Consider the following 22,328-nt stretch of genomic DNA (forward strand, 5'->3'; position numbering starts at 1 on the left):
GGTGTCTCTTGTAAATTGACCCTGAATTTTCCATCCATGACTGGGATATTTGAGAGTAAGAGTCAATAATAAAAGAACAGCACACTGCTTGTGACAGGAAGGGGCAAATGAGAATGATTTCTCAGTCTGGCAGGGGCTGGTTTTGGCCCTGGCAGAACTTGACTGTCTGCTCCTGTTGCAAATGCCTCTGTCTAGTGTGGCAAACTAATGTATCCTCCTCCCTCTTGGTAAGTAAGTACTGGTGTAAGCACTGGTAAGTAAGTAGTAAAAGTAAGCACTGGTGTGGTGAATGCACATATACCCCATCATGAGCCAACAGTCATCATAAGACAAAGGCTGGCAGGAATCATTCACTGGTTTATAGACCCCCCACCACCACCACCTTCTTCTTCCCCTATTTTTAGTGGCTATTTGGGCAGGTGATCCTCTAGGACATAGTCATGTTTTTTTAAAAAAAGAATAAGATGAGACAGAGAAAATGACACTTGGAATCCTCGCATAACTCCTGACTGTTGTTCTAAGTCTTTACAGAGATGGCTCATGTTTTCAGGTTTTGATCAACAACCATGTCTAGATGGTACAGTGTTCCTTTTAACAAGGATTTCCAGATATTGTTGACTACAAGTCCCATCATTCCTGTTTGGACAGGGGCGCAATTTCAGTGCTTGCCCTGGGCGCTATTTTCCCTAGTTACGCCTCTGATTCCTCATTTGGGAGTGGTCTCATTGAACATACCTGTCTCAAAGAATGGGGCTTGAACAGTGACTTTCAAACTGTGTTACAGAACCTAAGACTCTTTGGAAGTGTGTCATTAATTAGATCAGTAACCAGCTTATCTGAAAAACAACCTGCCCTCCACCATCACTGTGCAGAAGCCTGAGAGTGTTTGATGTCTAGGGTTTGCTCTCAGCTCATGGGAGGCAAACAAGAGGCTGAACAGCCTGGCCAGTGTCCTGCACCAACAGTGTGTGTTGTTCAACATATCACAGAACCCTCTGCAGTATACAGGATTCCATGGCAGATGAAAAATGTGTTTCTGGAGGTATAAAGTCTGAAAATTACTGGACTGGAAGACTGCAGAATTCAAGCCAAATAAATTCCATGGTTACATTAGTAAAGATCTAGATCCTAATCTGAGTGGATTTTTGTGCATCTCCTTAGCTGTACTGTAACTAATTTACATGCATATTACATCACTGTGTTTATACAAGCTCACAACTGCATAACTTTAAGTACATGCAGTTTTGTCCAGTACAAAAATAAATTAATGCAACTGTTTGGAGCCAATGTCTTCTGTGCTACATGATTGTTACAATCTTGTACACAAATTGTATTACAGAATTAGGGCACAATCAAGTCCAAGTGCAGACACGCTGCTTATGCATGTAAGAGAGCTCCAGGAAACAAATAACTTACACAGATCAGAGGCAAAGGGTTGTAGGGGGACATGGAGGTGCACAGGGACCTCAATATTCCCTTCAATACACTGCATAGGTGAAAGCAGGAGATGGAAATAGGTTCCTACTGAGTTTTGAGGGAAGCCCCTGTGTGCAGGTGCTAAGCCTCTGCCCAGACCGGATTGGGTCCTTATGGTTTATATTCTAGATGTAACATTTCCACGATACAGATGTAACATATGAGGGGGTCATTCAGATATCATTTATTTTGCTTTCTGTGATTGACAGGTGAGGTCAATACAATATAAGTATACAAGTTCTATTGTCACAGCTGTCTCTGATATATAACACAGGGGCTAACATACAGAGCAAGGATATACTGATGCAGCAAGAGAGCAGCCTAACAGAACTTCCCAGCTAACCGCACTGGTACAGCAGGGAAGCAGCAATTGTTGAAGCCCTCTCCTTTCCCAGGAAGCCCTCTGTTTACCCCAAAATGGCACAGATGACTTCCAGCAAGTTATACAAACTCGTCAATTGTCTTGTTCCTACAGTGAAGTGCAGCTGGGGAATCTGATATTAGCGGGTTCACATGATACGCTGGGAGTGCAAACTCACTGAGAACTGGCAGTTGGCAGAACCTTACTTGCTGCTATGACAAGTGAAGCCACTCAATATATGTTCAGTGTTTGAGCATTTAGGGTAAGGTACTACAGAAGTATTAAGAGCAGGTGCAGTGCCCATGTGCAGAGAATGCTAATAGGGCTCAGTATAGCCCTATTTACACATGAAAAACCAATGCAAGAAACAGGAGATCCATTCACACAATATTTATCCCCACCCAATCCTCTGCTCTATGCTATGCAAGTTATTTGTGCATCAGAACACAAATAACAGAAAGCTGGAAAGGCATATGGGACATGTACAAGTTCATCCTATTCCCTGCAATGCCCTGAAGGTATAGATGCAGAAAACAGAGAAGCAGTGTGCTATTGACCCATCTAGGAACCCTCACAACAGATGATGCCCATGCTCAGAACTATTAGACTGTAGGCATTATTCTTGCTTTAGATCTTTTTAAAACAATTATAATTTAGTAATTTCTGAGAACAAGCATACAGAACAACATGAAACAAAAAACATACAGAAAGCATTTTAAAATGTTTTCAAAAACATTTAATAAAAAAAATCGTAATACTTCTACACTTCCCAGAAGGAACCTGATGCTTGGCTGTAAGACCATGTTTGCATCTGTGATGTGCCTTCCTGCTGTGCTTGTGAATATCTTTCCAAATTTGGTCAAGCTATAAGGCAATATAAAATTCACAATGAAGAATTTAAGAGATTGAATACTGTGCCAGACCATTATTATTTTCACTGAAACTAAATGAGAATGGAATGTTTCATATAGATAGCAAAAGTTCCTTTATTAAATAATATTAAATATTCTGAATGATGAAGAAAAGATTCCTAAACAATATTGTTTAAAAATGAAGAGAAAAAATCATTACAAAATGTCTGAACTTTTCATTTTGGTAGAAGGCATTGTGCTTTTAAAGAAGGAAGGTTAGGTTCGATATAGTAAAACAAATGAGTATAGGGCCAGTTCAGATGTATCAGGAAGCTAGTGTTTCTCGCTAGGAGAACAAGAAGGAACTCACTCCCTCTGCCCTCCTCCTCCTTTACAGATGACTCAACACTTCCACTTGGGAGTTTGAAATAAACCACAGTTCCCCATTTTCTACAAATTCAAGGAACTGTGTCTGTTCAAACTACTGCTAAATAATTTGCAAAAGTTATTGCTATGTTTGTTACTTCACTGAGTCTTCTGTTACCATGGTTTCGCATTATCTGAACTGAGCCAAACATAATGAATGATATCCTTGAAACATCAGATCTCCATGAGATGTGCTGGTGCTTCTGCACAGCAGATTAGTAGCACTCTGCCAGTTCTGCAGGGAGGCCATTTTTGCCAATCTCCCATATCCCCTGAAGTTGTCTCAGCAACCCACAAATAGATCCATGAGGGCTGCATGACCCACTTCCAGGTCACAGGGAGTGTTTCTGAGGCAGGGGGAGACTGATTAATCCAACTGCACTGCCTTAGTCTGGGAGGCAGCAGAAGTGCATGCGAGGCACTTTGTCAGTCAGGATGTTGGCCACTGATATATAAAATACTTCCTTCTTTCTTCCTTCTTTCTGTCTGACCAAGGAATGAACATCATTTGTATTCTCAGGGGCCATTCCATTCTCAAAAAGAGGAGCTTTGCATCCTTGCTAATTCTCATTCCTTTTGCTCTCATTCCTTTTGCTATCCTAAACAGCTTCGAAAACTTCTGGTGAAAAGTGGTATATAAATATTTTATTACCACTACAGCCACTGACTTGTATACTGCACAGCCATCCACTGATGGCACACCTGGCAATGGTGTGGGAAGCTCCGTCCAAAAGGTGCACTGCAGCAGAGCAGCTCTGCCTGTCTCCCATTGGGAAAGCTGGGAGTTGGGCAGAGGGGCTCTATCGCAGTGTGCCATTTAGACAGAGTCTCCCACGCCATTGCCAGGTGTACCAACATGGTTTCAAAATGGACAGAGGCAGCACATGTCACCAGCTTCCATTGACAGATGACTGCACAGTATGTAAACCACTATTACCATTTTAAAATTAAATAGTAATGTGCTCAACTCAATTTGGAATGGACTTTCTAAGCCTTTTGAAATGTTGTTCTGGTAAGAACTAATCTGCCTACTTTCCTTTCACTATAATCGTAATTGATAATTACCACCCTCACAAGTTAGCCCACTTGAGCCTCAAACATTGACGCATCTGCCATCTTGAACTGGGTTGGATGGCATCAGCACAAACTATGCTGTTGAGGTGTCCTTACATGCCACTCATTACAACCGTACTAAATTTGATTCAAATCAGTTAGACGGTCCACAGGTTAGCCCACATGCACCTCAAATGTTTATGCATCTGCCATCTTGAACTGGGGTAGATGACATCTTCACAGTCTAGCCCATTGATGTGTCCCTAAGGCCTTATGTGTCCCTATGGCTGTAGCAAATTAGGTTCAGATCAGTTAGAAGGTTCATAAGTTAGCCCATTTACACCTCAAATATTTACACATCTGCCATTTTGAATTGGGGTGGATTACATAATCACCAACTACACCATGTAGATGGGTGATCTCATAAGCTTACTTTTCTTAAGGAAAGTAGGATAAAAACTGTCCATAAGAAAAACCTAGTGGTGAAGTCACCAGCTTTCACATCTACCAGCTCCCCTCTTTCTTTCCTGTCCTAAATTTACAAATTTCAGTGGGGAAGGAAGGGCAGCTGATAAGCTTTGCATAAGTCAAGAGTTCCTCCAATGAAGGCTTCTGAGGAAGCTTTAACCTCCTGTTATCAATGGGAGCTCTAGGGACTTGAAGAAAAATTAATCTTGGTGAATGTGTCTGGAGGAATAGAAGAATACATTGGCCAGGGTCAGGAATGTAGGTTCTGAATCTCTGAGTTCCTGAAATTGTTCTCCATCTCTGAAAATAAAGTTGGTACCACTAGTAATAAGGGCTTCATATGTATGTATGTATGTATTTTTTACATTTATATCCCGCTCTTCCTCCAAGGGAACCAGAGTACATGGTTATGTTGATCCTCAACAACCCTGTGAGCAACCCGGTTAGGCTAAGAGATACATGACTGGCCCAGTGAGCTTCATAGCTGAATGGGGATTGGGGCTCTGGTCTTCCAGATCCTAGGTCCAACACTCTAATCACTATGCCATGCTGGCTATATATATGTGCATACACCCAGACATACCCAAGGGAGTTACATGCAATCCCCAAAAGAAAGATAAAACATGAAAGTGTGGGATATTTGTGACTCTTTTTTCATTTCTGTGAAACTATGTGACCCCACCCCACCACTCACACACACTTTGATTAGCCTCTGCTAACAGGGCAAAGAGACATCTTTCAAAGTGGCATACATTTATACTTGGCAAGGGAGACCAACCGTCCCTATCCAGCCCCAGCATAGCACTTCTCCAGAGGCAGTTGTTGTTTTGCTTGTTCCAAAAACCATTCTAAAGCCATTTTAGGACAGAGCATCCTAATCTAGAGCAAGCATGTCACAAATAGGCCTTGTACATATACGATAGAGGATTAACAATTTCTTCTAATGGGAATTTAACTTTTTTTTTTTAGATGCAGGTGAACAGGCCAAGAAATCACTTATCATACTAAGACATTTTAATGAACATACAAAAAAACAACCTGGCCAGCTCCCTTTGGATTAAAAGACAGCTAAGGATGGCTATCCACAACTTGTGTGCAGTTTTAATAATGCTTTAAAAATGATTTATAAAAACTTTTTTACTGTCAGAAAGACAACAAATCACATGTCATCTGTGTCAGTCTGTCAGTTTATCTTTCCTGTGACAAAGCTGGATTTGACAGTGTGACAGAAACTACATTAACATTCCAGACATTTCATCCCATATCTGGAAGCCATTAATTCACTCTATTTGCAGGCTGTTGAATTGGACTTCTATATCTCCAGTTATTTATAGGAGCTGAAAGGCAATGAGAGAAGTAATATAGATAGTTTTCAGTTTCATGTTCATGTATACTTAAAATTGTGACTGCCCATCTGAGTTTAAAATGCTCACATCTGTAATAAGAATTTTTGTGTGTGAACACAAACCACAGGTTCAGATAATGGTTTATTTCAAGAACTCTAAAGCCAAAAATAGATTAGTTTGGACAGTGTGAGTGGCAACTCATTTCTAACCATGGTTGGAAGTAATTGCCTGCTTCCAAGGCTCACATACAAAGGGAATGAGTAGTAGGCTCCCAAAGCCAAGAAATGGCACACAACACCAAGATTTAACCTTGGCTTCATAGGACATATAAATCTGCCTATTGAATATCCTTGTAAGATATACCTAATATTAAAATTATGTAGATGGGAGGAGAGCTGGTCCTGTGGTAGCATGAATTTCCCCTTTGCTAAGCAGGGTCCATGCTGGTTTGCATTTGAATGGGATACATGTGTGAGCACTGTAAGTTATTCCTCTCAGGGGATGGGAAGAGCATCTGGGAAGAGCAGCTGCATGCTTGCATACAGAAGGTTCCAAGTTCCCTTTCTGGAATCTCTAGATGCCATCTCCAGTACTGAGCTAAATGGACCAATAGTCTGACTCTGCATAAGGCAGCTTCTTATGTTCCTAAAATCATTCAAAAGAATTTCAGATTGAATTACCACACGGATCTGAATGGCAAATGCAATCCCAACCAAAGCTTGCACAGATGATGCAGTACAAGGTTAAAGTAGGTGTATATTTAATGGGATGGAGTTTTTATCGGAGAATGTCAATATCCAAAAGCTTCCCATAGAAGGTGAAAGTTGTCCTAGAAAGCAAGGTGGTCTACTTCCTATACTCAAAAGCAGCTTCACTCTCACAGCCAATCTTTAGCAGTCCAGCTAATCTTTGGCAGTTCCTTCCTTTGGCAAGGAAGGTGAATTTGTATGTGTGCACATGTAAACATTTGGGAGACACAAAAAATGTATATGCTATTAAGAACTAATGTAAGAACTAATCTGCCTACTTTCCTTTTACAATAATCGTAATTGATAATTACCATCCTCACAGGTTAGCCCATTGGGGTAGATGACATCATCACAAACTATGCCATTGAGCCATCCCTATGTGTCCCTACACCTGTAGCAAATTTGGTTCAAATCTGTTGGGCGGTTCACAAGTTAGCCCACTAGCTCCTCAAATGTTCATGTGTCTGCCATCTTGAATTGCGGTGGATAACATCAATACAAACTACACCATTGAGGTGAGTCACTATCTCTCACTCTCTACAACTGTAACAAATTTGGTTCAAATTAGGAATGTGCAGAAAAGCTCATGCAGGTGGGGCAGTGAGCGGTTATCTTAAAAAGCTGGTAAGCAGGTCCTTACCTGCTTTACTGCTGCCCCATCACTTTTCTGGGTGTGGTGCTTGCTCTACCAAAGCCCGTGCACATCAGCAGTGCTGTTCCCTGCAGTCTGCTCATGGCGTCAGCATGCATATTTGCATGGTCAGCATGGCATTGTTGTGGGTGGCTGATCTGGTTCGACACTTCCCAAAGAAGGTGCTGAACTGGTTCGTGCACATCCCTAGTTCAAATTGGCTAGGTGGTTCACAAGTTAGCCCACTTGCAATAAATGTTCACATGTCTACCATCTTTAATCGGGGTGGATGACATCATTACAAACTACACCACTGATGTGTCCCTATGTGTCACTCACTATAAATGTACCAAATCAGTTAGACAGTCGACGTAAAGCCACTTTCACCTCAAACATTTACATATCCACTAGCTTGAATCGGGGTGGATAAACCATTGAGGTGTCTCTATGTGTCCTTACAGCTGTAGCAAATTTGGTTCAAATCCATTAAGCAGTTCATAAGTTAGCCCTCTTGTGTCTCAAATGTCCACATGTCTGCCATCTTAAATTGTGGTGGATGACATCATCACAAACTATGCCTACACAAACTATGAGGTGTCATAGGTCTCACTCACTACAACTGTACCCAATTTGGTTCATATTGGTCCAGGCATTGCAAAGTTGATAGGGGGACACACACAGAATGAAGAATGATCCCATAAGCATATCCATGCCCTTGGGTAAAGCAGAGCACCCTACTCAAAACTTTCATTGTAGATTCCTCATGGAAAATATTTTCTCTCTATCTTCTGATTTTCTTTCTTTTTGCATTAATTTGAATTCATGCTGCTGAAACACAGTTGCTAATATCAAGCCATGATATTAAATGTGTGGTCCAACCAGTGTACCTACATCAAGGGGAAAAGGTTCTAAGTATATAGCTCTACCCATACATCATTCTAGCCCTTTCCTACAATTTTTTGCTAACACATATGATTGTCCAAATAATTAACCTATGTGGTGTAGTGGTTAAAGAGCTGGACAAGGACCAGAGAAACTCAAGTTCAAATCCTGAAACTCATGAAGCTCAGTGGGTGACTCTGGGTCATGAAATTCAAAGGGCTATTATTACTTCTCTATCAGCCTAACCTAACTCACAGAGATGATGTAAAGATAAACATAGCCATGCGCACTACTCTGAACTCCTTGGAGGAAAAACAGGATATATATGTAGTATGGAAGAAGGTTGTTACATATGTTAATCAACACTTAATTCAGGTTACATACAAGCTATAGCCCTGAAAGTGGCTCTGGTGGGCCACTGTGTGAAACAGGATGCTGGATTAGATGGGCCTTTGGCCTGATCCAGCAGGGCTGTTCTTATGTTCTAAAGAAAAGCACAATCCATTTCTATCTCAAGCAGAGCTGGCTGATAAGAGATTGATGTTTTTAGACTGAAAATCTCAGTACACTCAGAAAATTTATTTTTTTTTTAAAGTCAAAGAAAATGGCATTTTTTTAAATTAGTAAAAGAAAACACCCAGTTCTGAAAATTATTTATAGGCACAATGTGCCAACCTATACATGATGTTGAAAGCATTATTAGCCCTGATGGACTGAGCTTTTATTCAATCAACAGTTGCTGGATCACAGCCCCCTGTGGATCAAGACTGTAGTAATGTTGGGGGTAAGTCAGCCTTAATCCTACCTCCACACAGTTCTGATCCTCAGGGGAAAGGTCTGATCCATGAAGCCCTGATCCAGCTATTTATCCCATTAAAAAACTCTTCAATTATTGTCATAATCTGTACCCTTATTCCATGCTAGTCAGATCAGGAACCTCATGGACAGAGGTGTACCTAAGTAATTTTCGAGCCTGGAGCTAAAGGCCTTTGGATGCCACCACCCCCACCCCCTGGAAGTTAAGCATTTTCCCCCTACACAAGCACACTGTGACACACGCAGTATTTTTAAAACATGGGTTCTTGAGAGCACAAACAGCAACTGAACTCACAAGAATGTAAGAATATAAACCAGATATATTTATGCAAATATGCATTAGCAGAAACATGTCAACACGCAACTTAACATATTCCCACCCACATATTTCTTTCCCCACTTCCTCCTTTGTCTCTAAAGCAGAGGTCATGCTTGGCCACCTGGCGCAACCTGGGCTGGTGGCACAACGCAGCAACCACACCACCCATGACAGACTAAAGAGTATTTGGAGGTCCCCAGGGGACTTTGGCCTGGAAGCCCAGAAATAAGAACGACCCTGCTCATGGATGGGAACTACAGTGGAGGGAAAGCTAAAGCCCTCCTATATCCACCTGCAGTTCTTGGGGGGGGGCACACCAATGAGAGCTTTTTCTGGGGTAAGTAGCAGCTGGATTAAGGCTCTGCAGATCAAGTCCTCCATGGATCAGAACAGGGTTAGGGTCCTATCAGCAGGGCTGTAATCCACTGCTATTGACTAAAGGAAAACTAAGCCTACCAGGACTAATAACACTTTTAAACGATGTAGTTTGGTCCTAAATTAAAATCAAACCTCTCTTAAATCTCAGATTGTCTCTTGAAGGTGAAAGGCTAATTATTTTATAGTGGCATTAACCTTTATAGGCAAAAGTCTACTTGATAAATTCTGTTCAAGTTTCAAAATTAAACTTGAGCACTCTAGCTACAAATGACTCTGCTGTGGAAAACAATACTTTGGAAGTAGCTGCTATAGGCTATACTTTAATGTGGAAACAACCCTTTTAAATAATAAGTCAAGATGTGTATCACACTGAAAGCAACTGCTTCTCAGGACTATATTTCACTTGTAGACAGCACACAGTACCACTAAGTATAAACAGTAAGCTGACAAAAATATATACAATGTGACAGAAAAGGAACTTAGAATCACAATATTTTAAAATAACATTATTTATATTGAACATCTGGGCTAGGATAGGCAACCTGTTCAGCTCAGAGAGTCATTCTATAACAGTTCCTTACTTTGAAGCAGTGTAATTAAGTAATATTGTACCTGCACATTTAATTCATAATTGATAGTTTAATTTATGAAGTAGACAAGAAACTGGGTGAAAATGTTATACTTTCTTTCTAGTCATCTGTACATTCCATGATGAGAAACCAGAAATGAGGGCTGACTTACAGAACAAGGATGCGCTGGTGGTGCAACAAGAAGGCAGCCTAGTGACAGAACTTCCCAACTGGCTCAACCAGTGCAGGGAGGAAGGAGTAATTTTAAATGCCCTTCCCTTCCCTAGGGATCTCTCCATCCCACCCAAAAATGTGTCCCCAAGTACTGCACTGCCTTCAAGGGCATATTTTCAGGTGGCATAGAGGGTTCCTTGGGAAAGGAGAGGGCATCCAAAATTGCTGCCCCCACCCCCGGCACCAGTGCAACTAGTTGGGAAGTTCTTTTCGGATGCTCTCTTGTTGCAACAGCAAATCCTTGCTCTGTTTGTGAGTAGTAGTTCTTAGGATATTATTCAGATGCTTGTCAGTTAATCAGTTTCTCAGTTCAGCAATTAAAAAAATTGAATATGTTCATGAATAAACATGTATTCTGCCAAGAAAGGGGGGGGGATTCATATTCTTTCAATATTTTAATACTTCAAATGTGGTGGTTGCTGTTTTAGTAACCATGAAAGTTAGATACTTTTTTTTTTTAAGTGAGAAGGGAAATATGGATATATTCTCACACTTCTAATAAGTGCTAATTCATAACAGCAGTCTGGAGGAATCATATACCTGCCTGAGTAAACCAAGACATGATACTGGGCATGAGCACAAGGTACTCTTAGCATTTGATTTACCCTTGTTCCTTTGAGCATATTTATTATTACTTATTAATAAGATAATTTATAAGCCTTCTTTTCTCCACACCACAAAACAGAATAAAATCTGTAAAAAAAAAAAAAATTGCAAACACTGTGACAACCATAGAACATCAAAAGCCAGAGCATCATGTTAAATGCCAGGTGAAAGCTATGTTTTATACTCTTTATAAAAATTTATCAGAGAGAAATCATTGTGAACTTCAATGCTTTAGAAGGATGATCATCCCACAGCCCCAGGGCAACAAATCCACACATAAGTCTTGCTTCAGCCCACAACTGCTCTCCCTTCACATGCAATCTGGATCCAAAGCAGGGACATAGACAATGAACAAAAGAGGTGTGGAGAATACAATGATCTCAAAGCTATGGTCTCATACAGTGGTCTCAAAGCTATGTGGGGTCTAAGCTATAAAGCCTTTGAAGATGAGAACTAGGACCTTGAACTGAGCTGGGCAGCAAATTGACAGCCAGTACAACTGATACAAGACACCTTAAGTAGTGCAGCAGGGAAATGCTTGACTAACAAGCAGAAGGTTGCCAGTTTGAATCCCTGCTGGGATGTTTCCCAGACTATGGGAAACACCTATATTGGGCAGCAGCAATATAGGAAGATGCTGAAAGGCTTTATCTCATACTGCGCAGGAGATGGCAATGGTAAAACCCTCCTGTATTCTACCAAAGAAAACCACAGGGCTCTGTGGGTGCCAAGAGTCGAAATCGACTCGATGGGACACTTTACCTTTACCTTACAATTGATACAAATTAGACTGGATGTGTGCGTCTGCCTCAGTCAGCAACAGGAATGCCATAGTTTTTTGTATTAGCTGAACCTTTCAAGTTGTCTTCAAGTAGGGATGTGCACAAATCACAATTCGTGAACAGATTTGTTGTCTTCAAGTAGGGATTGTTGTCTTCAAGTTGGGATCACGATGTATTATTTGTGCATGAGTTTCTTGCACAGCTTTGAAGCACAGATTTGGCACCTTTAAAAATAAGGAGAGCAGGTCTGTAACTGCTCCTCCTCCATTCCACACAGCTTCCTGCTGCAGTGGCATCCCCCCCTGCACTCTTAGTGTGGCAGTGGCACACACATGGCCTCCACGCATGTGTGGCGGCCGGCCATTTGTATGGTCAGCAACCACCACATCAGTGGTACTGGGGTGAGTCCCGCCACAGCAGGAAACTGTGTGAAGCAGGTACAAACCTGCTCTCCTTACTTTTAAAGGTGCATAATCTGTGCTTCAGATCTGTGCATGAATCGTGATTTGGGCACATCCCTATCTTCAAGGGTAAGAATGCACCCCAGCTGTCAAGAATGAAGGTTACAAAAGTATGGGATCAGCACTGTAAGATTCCCCTGATCCAAGTAGGGGCATGGGGCAGAGGTACAGAACAAATTAAGATGTGGGGGTGGGGGGAATGCTTTTCACCACAGCTCTAATCTGCTTATTAAAAAAACAGGGCTAGGTCAAACAAGGCTCCCAAACCCTGAACCTGATCTGACAGGACAATCTTCAGTTCTTACAATCTCAAGTAAATTCAGTCCAGCAAGGATCAGAGGACAGGCTATAGGCATCACCTCTGACCTTACTGGATTCAACTTCAGACTGTTACTTTTTGTAATGTAAAACTTGCAACTCTTCTCAGGCCAGTAGCTGATGTATTGTGTTTGATTTGCTGGATCATGTTAAGCAGGCCCGTAATAGTCTTAAACTTTCACACAGTATCAGCATAAAACTGTAGGGGGGCAGGGAAGCATTGCAAAACAAACTCATACCATTAATTGCAATCTTAGTCACCCTTGTTTGATCTAAGTCTAGCACAGAATGTGTTGTTTTTTAAAAATAAATAAATCAGCCACATTAGAGCAAACAGAAATTGTGTTAATAAAATAAGAAACAAATTTGATAATTGATGAAGTAGTTAGAAGAAAATATAGGGAAACTTCTGAATGTCCATAACTTAACAGAACTGCCCATTCTGACCTAAGTGAAAATATTACAAAATGCCCCTGCAAATAAATATATGGAGAAAAGTTGTCCATTGGTTCTCAATGTGCCTTGGCAGCTTCTCTTCCTTTCCCCTCCTCCCTCTCATTGCTGCCAGTACCTGTGGTTGACTAGGTCCACCTGATGTCTACTATATCCTCACTGCCAGCACCAGCATTTGCACCACTGCCCTCCATTGACCTTTGCTGTTGCACTATTCTGGGAGTCTGACATAATGTGTAAAGCCAAACTGGCAGCTGCCATTATACAGGTGAAACTCGGAAAATTAGAATATCGTGCAAAAGTCCATTAATTTCAGTAATGCAAATTAAAAGGTGAAACTGATATATGAGACAGACGCATTACATGCAAAGCGAGATAAGTCAAGCCTTAATTTGTTATAATTGTGATGATCATGGCGTACAGCTCATGAAAACCCCAAATCCACAATCCCAGAAAATTAGAATATTACATGGAACCAAGAAGACAAGGATTGTAGAATAGAACAATATCAGACCTCTGAAAAGTATACAGTGTACTGTGCTTGATTGGCCAGCAAACTCGCCTGACCTGACCCCATAGAGAAGAGAAGGATGAGAGACATGAGACCAAACAATGCAGAAGAGCTGAAGGCCGCTAATGAAGCATCCTGGTCTTCCATAATACCTCATCAGTGCCACAGGCTGAAAGCATCCATGCCATGCCGCATTGAGGCAGTAATTGCTGCAAAAGGGGCCCAAACCAAGTACTGAATACATATGCATGCTTATACTTTTCAGAGGACCGATATTGTTCTATTCTACAATCCTTGTCTTCTTGGTTCCATGTAATATTCTAATTTTCTGGGATTGTGGATTTGGGGTTTTCATGAGCTGTACGCCATGATCATCACAATTATAACAAATTAAGGCTTGACTTATCTCGCTTTGCATGTAATGCGTCTGTCTCATATATCAGTTTCACCTTTTAATTTGCATTACTGAAATTAATGGACTTTTGCACGATATTCTAATTTTCCGAGTTTCACCTGTACTCTGCTGTGGTTTCCCTCCAGCATAAATAGCCAGCGCTAAGATAGCTGTGTTTGCAGCTTTGTCTTGTATGTCTGGCCAGGAATTAAGGAGAAAGTCAAGACTGTCAGCCACTATTGCACTATGGTGTGTTCTGCTGTATCTTCCTGGACAGGGAAGCATAATGCAATGCAGAAGAGGTTCCTATCCTTGTTCTATTAACACAGTTGATCCAATAAAAGTTATTATCTGTACAGTTTTGGATTTTATCTTTCGGTCTTTGGAACCAAAACAGCAATCTCTCTGGTAACTGTTACAAGTTCAAAACATTCTAGCATGATGAAATGAGTTACAAAGCTGCACTATGACACAAATAAAAGATAAAGCCAAAGTATCTGCTGAATATTTTAGCCAAAAATCTACAGGGAATTTCATTCTGAACTGTGTACAGAGGTGTCTGGAGTTTGAAAGCAGTGTCCCACTTTTATTTTACTGTTGCAAAACTTTTGTACAATCAGAAATTGAGAATATAATAAATGTTTTACAATACAACAAAACCTCTCCCAGTAGCTACATTTAAGAACATAAGAACAACCCGGCTGATCAGACCAAGGGTCCATCTTCTAGTCCATAATACTGTTCCCAGATCCCTGTACATGAGAGTTTAAAGATGCATTATATACCTGTATGACAGCCACACTTTACAAGTTTCCCGTAGAAAACATAGATGCAACGCTGAGGCATTACAGTGAGCAACCACAATATTCAGAGCTGCCCTAAGATGTGTTCCACATGCATCCATTATGGCTTGACTGCTCACCAGGTTGTGCTCTGGCAAAACAGTATTAACAAGTAAGTGTGATGTTTTAGTCGCTTAGCATACATTGGCAGGGGTCAGGAATACTTTGGATACCAAACAGTTAAAATATGCTACAGATGTTGAAACCCAGAAGTATTTAAAAACAACTACATAATTTCAGGGAAAGTGTAGTGGCTGACATGCCACATAGCCTTGTGAGGGCAGAGCAATAGCTCCATTTACTTAGCCAGAAGCCAGTAAATGGTGCATGAGGCCTGCCTCACAGTGCAGCATGTCGGGAGGAAGAGGGAAAGTGATCCCTTTCCCCTTCTCTCCTCTCCCCACAAAAGCTCTCATCTACCAGTAGTGAGGGAGCAGCAATGCAATTTAACATGACTTCTGACAGGTCTCCCCTGCAGTCCTGGGCATGGTACAGGCCCTCCTAGAAACTGTAGTCATTTTGGGGCTGCAACCACTTTCATGATTGCAGGGGAAATCCTTCCAGGAGCAGTTCTAAATTGCAAACTGCCACCACCACTCTCTCCCTGCCAGGAGAAAGATGAGCTACCTTTAGCCTGTTTTCTACCCACTGCCCAAATCAGGTAAGTACCTTCAGGGGTTATGGGAGTGTTTGGAGGATGGGTGCAGGCTGAAGCAAAACAGTGTTTTTCTTCTTCTAAATGTTAATACTCTTGTCTCCAAGGGGCTTACAATCTAAAAAAATAATAATGGTGTGGGGAATAAAAGAGACCAAATAACATCAAAATGACACTGTTAACATAAAATCAATTTAAAAGGAGAAAAGAGCTCATTCACGATCATAGTATGTCATACTACAGTATGATTGTAGATCTGCCAGAAAGGAATGCCAGTGTTAACTTGCACATCCTGGAATGTTCTATCTCTTGCACCAGCAGCTGCCAATAGTGACTACTGGGAAAAGTGCAGTCAGAGCTCAGTTCCAGGTGTGATGAACTTCCCAAGGCTCTGCCCGGAAGGAAGGAGGTGTTAGTTCACAGACTGTGGGATGCTACTTCTCATCCAGCAGCAGCTTCCAATGGCAACCGTTGGGAAAGGTGCTGCAGAGTAGGCTGGGCTGGATAGGCCTAGAACTCAGTTCTAGGTGGTCCTGTGAATCCCTGAGGCTCTGACCAGTAGGGAGGAAGATGCTAAATTGGCCACTAAAGGTAAAATGTGGCATCGAGTCCATGTCAACCCCTTTGGTTGTCTTTGGCAGAATACAAGAGGGGTTTACCATTGCCTCCTCCCACTCAGTATGAGATGAGTTGCTAATACCAAAAAGATAATATTGCAGTCAGGAATGGTTTAAATGTCTTACCTTACAGTAACATCAATTCATGAGCAAGGAAAAAGCTTTGGGGCCACTAGAAGAACTCTTGAATGCCATGCTACAGATATATCAACTGTAGCATGTCACCTGCCCCACCCCCAGCGGCAGCATTTAAATGTTGCTTTGCTGACATTGTCTTGCACTAGGAATGGGCCTAACAACTGGTTTTTATTGTTGAAATGATGACTGTAGTGTTTTCATGCCAGTGTAAGGATGTTGAAGCCCAACCCTATGGATTAGCATGTCAATGCAGCTGTTTTCAGAAACAAACCGTAAAGCATTGATGCTGTCCTCCATTCTTCCTTGTAATAACTGCACCTATTCAGTTGAGGAGGAATAACTTTAGTCTTCAACCTTGCATTCTTACTTGACCAGTGAACAGATAAACATTCATAATAAACTCAACTTTGGATGAAAATATATTCCTAGTAGATGAGACCCTAAACTTTCATAATACTCAACTTTGGATGAAAATATATTCCTAGCAGATGAGACCCTCCCCCCCCCCACAATATTTTAGGCTTTTTATGCCAGAAAATACTATATGTATGTATCAATTTATCTTGTCTTTAGCTCATCTAAGGACCTAACAAATAAAATTTAACAATAATGTATTTTTTCATAATACAAAGTGAGATATTCATAATGTGCCCTTAAGAAGAAAGGAGTACAGTTCTTTGGAAAAGAGAAATCTGACATCTGGTGGCCCCAATGGATATCATATTGAAAACATGCAGCACATTTACTGAACAACAAGTCCCACTGAGTTCAATGATACTTTATTCCTGGAAAGCGTCCTTAGAATTACAGCTTGGCCTATTAAAATTAAAACAATAAGCAAAACAGGTGCAATGTGCATGAAGGGCTAAAGGTGAAACTGGATGGGATGTGTCAGTCCCAAGTACATAGGAAGTGTGGAGCTTAAGAATAAAAAGAGCACTTGGCCAAGGGCCTTGCCCCTTCCCTCATTTCTTAGCTCTTGTAGCCTCAAGACACTTTCCTCCAAATTGGGTTCATTTCTGGTATCAGCCTGGCTGAGAGAAAAGTGGCTGGCGAGGCAGTCTGTAAGAAGGTACTATGGGCAGTGGAAGGCTCAGTGCTCCTTATCCAAGTGCCCCTTTTGCTTAGGATTGGCCCCCACCACCTGCCACATAGGTGAGTGGAGCAGATCCACATTCAAAAGTCAGGTCTGTCATTCGGGTCAGTTTGTCCTTAATTATTTTAAAGTAATAAGTAGGTTAGTGATTTAAAATTGTTAATTTTGTGCTAAATATAATTACTACTGAAACCCATTCAGTTACATAAGAACAAAAGTATATTTTGACAACATGGCATTTATAATAATTGCTGTAAATGTTCTTTCTTTCTCAGCCTTTGATGTGGATGCTTCATTCAAACAATGGCTTCCCTTCTCTGTACTGTCATCCACAAAGAGTCAAGATAAGAGGGAAGCAGAACCAAAACTCAACAAGCATCTACAGCTTTATTAATTTTGCCCAGCCCAAATACAGAACAGAGTTGGAGGAAAGTTTCTTTAACTTATGCTATAATAAATACAGCCCAAACAGAAGCCCGAAGGCATCATGCTTCAAATGAATGGAGAAACAGAAGATGCAAAAGGGCTCAGTGACTGATCCTGATCTTTCTGCTGATGTAGCATTGTTGAAGTCCAGTAGGAATGCATCCAGTTAGCACCTGCATGTGTGACCACTCGGAGCGCAGCCCCATGTTAAATTGCCTTGAGATTTCTAAACAAAGTACAGAATTTAAGTACAACAAATAAAAACTGTATATGCTGACTGAACACCTCTTTCAACACCTCGTGGGATACTTTGAAGAGCCTGGAAAGATAATTAGCAGAATCTAACAAATATTTCTGCGCTTCCCCACCAACATTCAATTGTGTTCCTTCAAGCTTTCAAAAGTTATAGGTTAAATAATAGGATGTGGCTGTTCAACCATGATGATAAACAAATGACATCCAGCTAATGGCATAACATTTAGGAAAGCAGATCCACCCTACTTAATCATGTCTGTATTAAAGAAGCTTTTACACATGAAGCTCCCCCAGCACAATCAATAGAAGAATTCTAATAGGCAATATACATTATATTAATGCTAATGGAAATAAAATAGTCACGATTACATCTGTGGAGGATATAAGATTATTACAAATATCCTGTCCTATTTAAACAGCTAATTATGGCATACATGAGGAAAGGCAATAATGAAAGCATGATTTCAACAAAGCCTAAATGCATTCATTTTTCTCTGAACTGAGAAAAGTGACTTTTATGTTGACAGCATAATCACACTTTCCTTGAAATGATTACTTACAGTTTACTTATCTAATCTTATTTAATTCCTTCATAATTTGCCCTCAGTCTTCTCTCATCACACAGGGACAAATATGTAGAATCAATAGGGACTAAATCCTTCCAGTTGTTTTCACTTGAGTCATTTTACTTAAGTCAGTAACTACTGACTTAAGTAAAATGACTCAAGTGAAAATGCACATGGACAGCTAAGGTAACAAAAATTGCTCTATGAAGATCTGAAGGAATGTGCATTTTTGCCACACAAATTATGTACACACAAAGCACTGATCTTCACCCAACACAGAAAATATAGAATGTAGTCTACTTGATGCCCAGTATACACTGTATTTTCAATCTAACATCCATTTCACTTCTTTTGTTTCACTATCCCAGTATTCTCAAAGAGCATTGTATTTCACAGATCAGAGTGTGGTGGGGAATTTCTGCAAAGCTGATACAGTAATTTTAAGACTTCAGAAAGCAAGAAACACAGGCAACACATACAGTACCCTGTCCCCTGCCGCTCTGCTTTTGCCACAAGGTTTTATGGCAGCACAGAACTCACTATTAAACTATTACTGTGCAAATCTTGAAAACTACTCCAGGTTTTCAAAAAATAATTCAAGTAATATAGTCCAGTCTCTGCCAATTGACTTACAGAAGCTAGGACTAAGAAGAGTTTCTGCCTTCCCTTCTATTTTTACATTTTGGCAAAAAGTTAACCGAGTCGTTTTCTTGGTAAAATTAAATTCATTACTAACTAGACTACTTTTGTGATGGTCACACATTAGGCCTGGAGGGGGAAAAAACATCAAACAGGTTTTCATCCCACAATGCAGGATGATCAGCTGTTACAGTTTAAAGCTGACAGGATCATTTGAAGGATCCAGTCTGTTGTGCAAATTTAAAAGCTTTGCAGATACAGTATGCACAGACACTAACAAGGCTGCAAAACATAATATGTCTGTAGACATTGATAGATTAAACCATAACCATAATGAATAACTTTTATAAATACTCTGAAATGTATTGCTGCTTTTCATATAAATATTTTAACATAAATTTCACAGCTTTTTTCAAAACAGATATGAAAACACAGGTGGCACCCACAATTTTGCTTCTTCCAGAATAAGGACTTGATTCCTGTAGAGCAAGTACCCCAGAGCAATGAATCCAGATGAAGGAGTCCTTGTTCCAGAGAAAGGGAAACTATGTATGCACTATGTTTCTGTGCATGTTGTCAAATTCACATAGTAATATTTTTTAAAGGCTTATAATCCACATTTTGCTTTTATCTTGGTACAATTACATTCTGAATTGAGTAGAACTCTTCATATAACATCAAGAATCTGTGGTTGACAATTGAGAATTATCTGGACAGAAGTTTCAAATGCAAAGGTCAAATATATTTCCTGAACACTATTTGCTCATTAGACAGTATGACTGCTTTCAAAAACAATAAAGCAGGCATTTATAAAATGGAAACATATCCTACTATTATATATATTTTTCTGAGTCTTCATTACAATTGCAATACACTACAGTCTCTTGAAATCCTTTCATGCAGCCATTTAGATCTCAAATTGCAAAGTTTCAGGAACACACTCCTTCCTTTCCAAGGACACACAGACCTACATACTTTGCCCTTGATAAAGAAGCTGGGAAGCCACACCATCAATGATACTCTTATCCAGGGGCACTAATGCTGCATTCCCCAAACCAAGTCTGTCCTTTACTAGTATGTAAACTAGTTTGTGCCTCCTCTGGGAAGCAATGGGGTCTGAATTCTTATCTGTCTGTACAGTACTTAAAGTCCTATGCAAACAACAGATAACAGAAGAAACAGCTGAGAACTGAGGTTACTGATCCCCACATCCTCGGAGGCTGAACTGCTTGCTTTAAACATGTATGCCAGGAATCACCTTTTGCATTTGTTTTATCGCTGTGCTTTTGGGATCAGAAGGTCATCAAATCTAGCTCACCAGCCAAAAAATACATATGTACATGATTATACACAAGACACACAAGTTACACTGCCTATCAGAACCAAACACAAAATAAAACTAGCACAGAATCAGTTCAAACCTTGTGTCTAATGTTGGCTCCCTCTTCCCATACACACACACACTTTGAGGTGCAAGGCAATGACCAATACAGTCCAAGGCATCTTGTGATGATGCATACACACTTTATCAGTCTGTTCTGTGCAGGCTAACCTGGAATATGTTGTACCACATTTGGTGGTGGCGGAATCCACCCTCTAATCGTTCTTTGATCACTCTCGCTCATAAGTAGATGGAGAAAAACTATTAAGGGCGAACTAATCCTCATCAAGTGATTGGCTCACATGATGCTTGGGGCGACAGAGGGAAGTTAAGTTACCTCGTTATGTGGCGGGACAGGAACTGGGGCACTTGTCGCTTACCTTTGCCTCCCCCAGATCGGGTTCCTCCTCATAATAGCCCTGCCCGGATTCATAGGCAGCGGCTGTGGCAGGCTCGCGAGCTCCCAGTAGCACCACAGCAGCAGCAGCCAGATAGCAACCCAGAGAGAATAATCCCAGCAAGTGCATTGTGCAGAGGGCGGCAGGACCGGCGGGCGGGCGCGACGTGTGGTGGGGAGGTGGTGGAAGCCTTGGAGAGAGCGTGTGGGCAGCGCTGCGAGGCTCCGTCCAAGCCCAGCTCCTTCTTGGCAGCCTTTAAGCAGAAACTTCCCTGGGATGGAGGAAAGGTGCAGCGACTCCCTCTCCACCACTGCTCTGCTGGTAGTTTTCTCTTCTCCCACAAGTTGCTTGGGGTCCGTCAGGTACAAAAAACAGAAAAAAAGAAAAAGGAAAGCACCAGGAAACCGGACATCCGAACCGGGCTCCCTCGGGAGCAAAAGGAGGTCGAAGGAGTTTCTGAGCCAGTCGGTGGGGAGGGGGAGGCTTCTTCTTCAGCCACCAGCCCCTCTAGGGGGGCTATATGCCAAGGAAGAACAGCGCTGCCGAGGGGCAACAGCGCGGCTCAGCTTTCTCCTCGGTTCCCCGGGTGTCTGTCAGTGGCAGCGGCAACAGCAGGGGCCGAGGAGCGGGAGCCTTTTCAGCGCGTGGAGCCGAGCAGCAGCAGCGGCAGCAACCGCAGGGGGCGGGCATGGCTAAAGCGCCCTCTGCCTGCACCTCAGAGCGAGTGGCTGGCGAGGGAAGGAAAGGGAGGGAAAGAAACAAAATACGGAGGGCGCCTGGGTCGTCTCTCTCTCCCCCACTTCCCCCTTCCAGCTCTCCTCCCTCTCTTCTGTTGGACTTTTCCACAAGTAGCCAGCCGCCTTGCAAAAGCTCTTTCCAAGGAGACAGAGAAATGTGAGACGGGAGGCGCGCGCGGCAGCCCCCAGGGAAAGCCAGAGCCACGCGCTGCTTCGGCGTGCGCTTAGTTCTTGCTGCGGCACCTCATACCGTCCCGCCAGGAGAATGAGACCTGTGTTGCCTCTTTTCCCGCTCTTTCCCACACAGACCCGTGAATAGCGGCTTCTCAACCTAAAATGTGGTTTAGCAATAAATAGGGGATGTGGGGAGGAGGTCCACCACTAGACTTCGCCTGGGGCGCCCCTGAGCTTGACTCAGGCCCACAGACTCCCCTCCCCACTCCCGTTTTGATAATTAACTCTTTTCATGCAAGCAAACCAAAATTCTCTCCCAT

At 41.7% G+C, this 22,328-nt stretch overlaps 1 protein-coding gene across 2 annotated transcripts in view; it reads right to left on the bottom strand.

Annotated features, from left to right (window-relative positions):
• Nucleotides 1-22,111, bottom strand: part of VEGFC (vascular endothelial growth factor C) — an 86,444-nt gene extending 64,333 nt beyond the window's left edge. The window contains exon 1 of one of the 2 annotated variants that reach the window (XM_053258632.1): nt 21,080-22,111. In XM_053258632.1, coding sequence (XP_053114607.1) covers nt 21,080-21,226 — 147 coding nt within the window. In that variant the 5' untranslated portion in view covers nt 21,227-22,111. Of the gene's footprint in view, nt 1-18,673; nt 18,695-21,079 lie in introns of those variants that run through there. The other variant, XM_053258634.1, reaches the window with a different exon arrangement.
• Nucleotides 22,112-22,328: the final 217 nt, after the last annotated feature.

The sequence above is a fragment of the Hemicordylus capensis genome, chromosome 5, assembly GCF_027244095.1.
Source record: "Hemicordylus capensis ecotype Gifberg chromosome 5, rHemCap1.1.pri, whole genome shotgun sequence".
In the NCBI taxonomy this organism is placed as follows: domain Eukaryota; kingdom Metazoa; phylum Chordata; class Lepidosauria; order Squamata; family Cordylidae; genus Hemicordylus; species Hemicordylus capensis.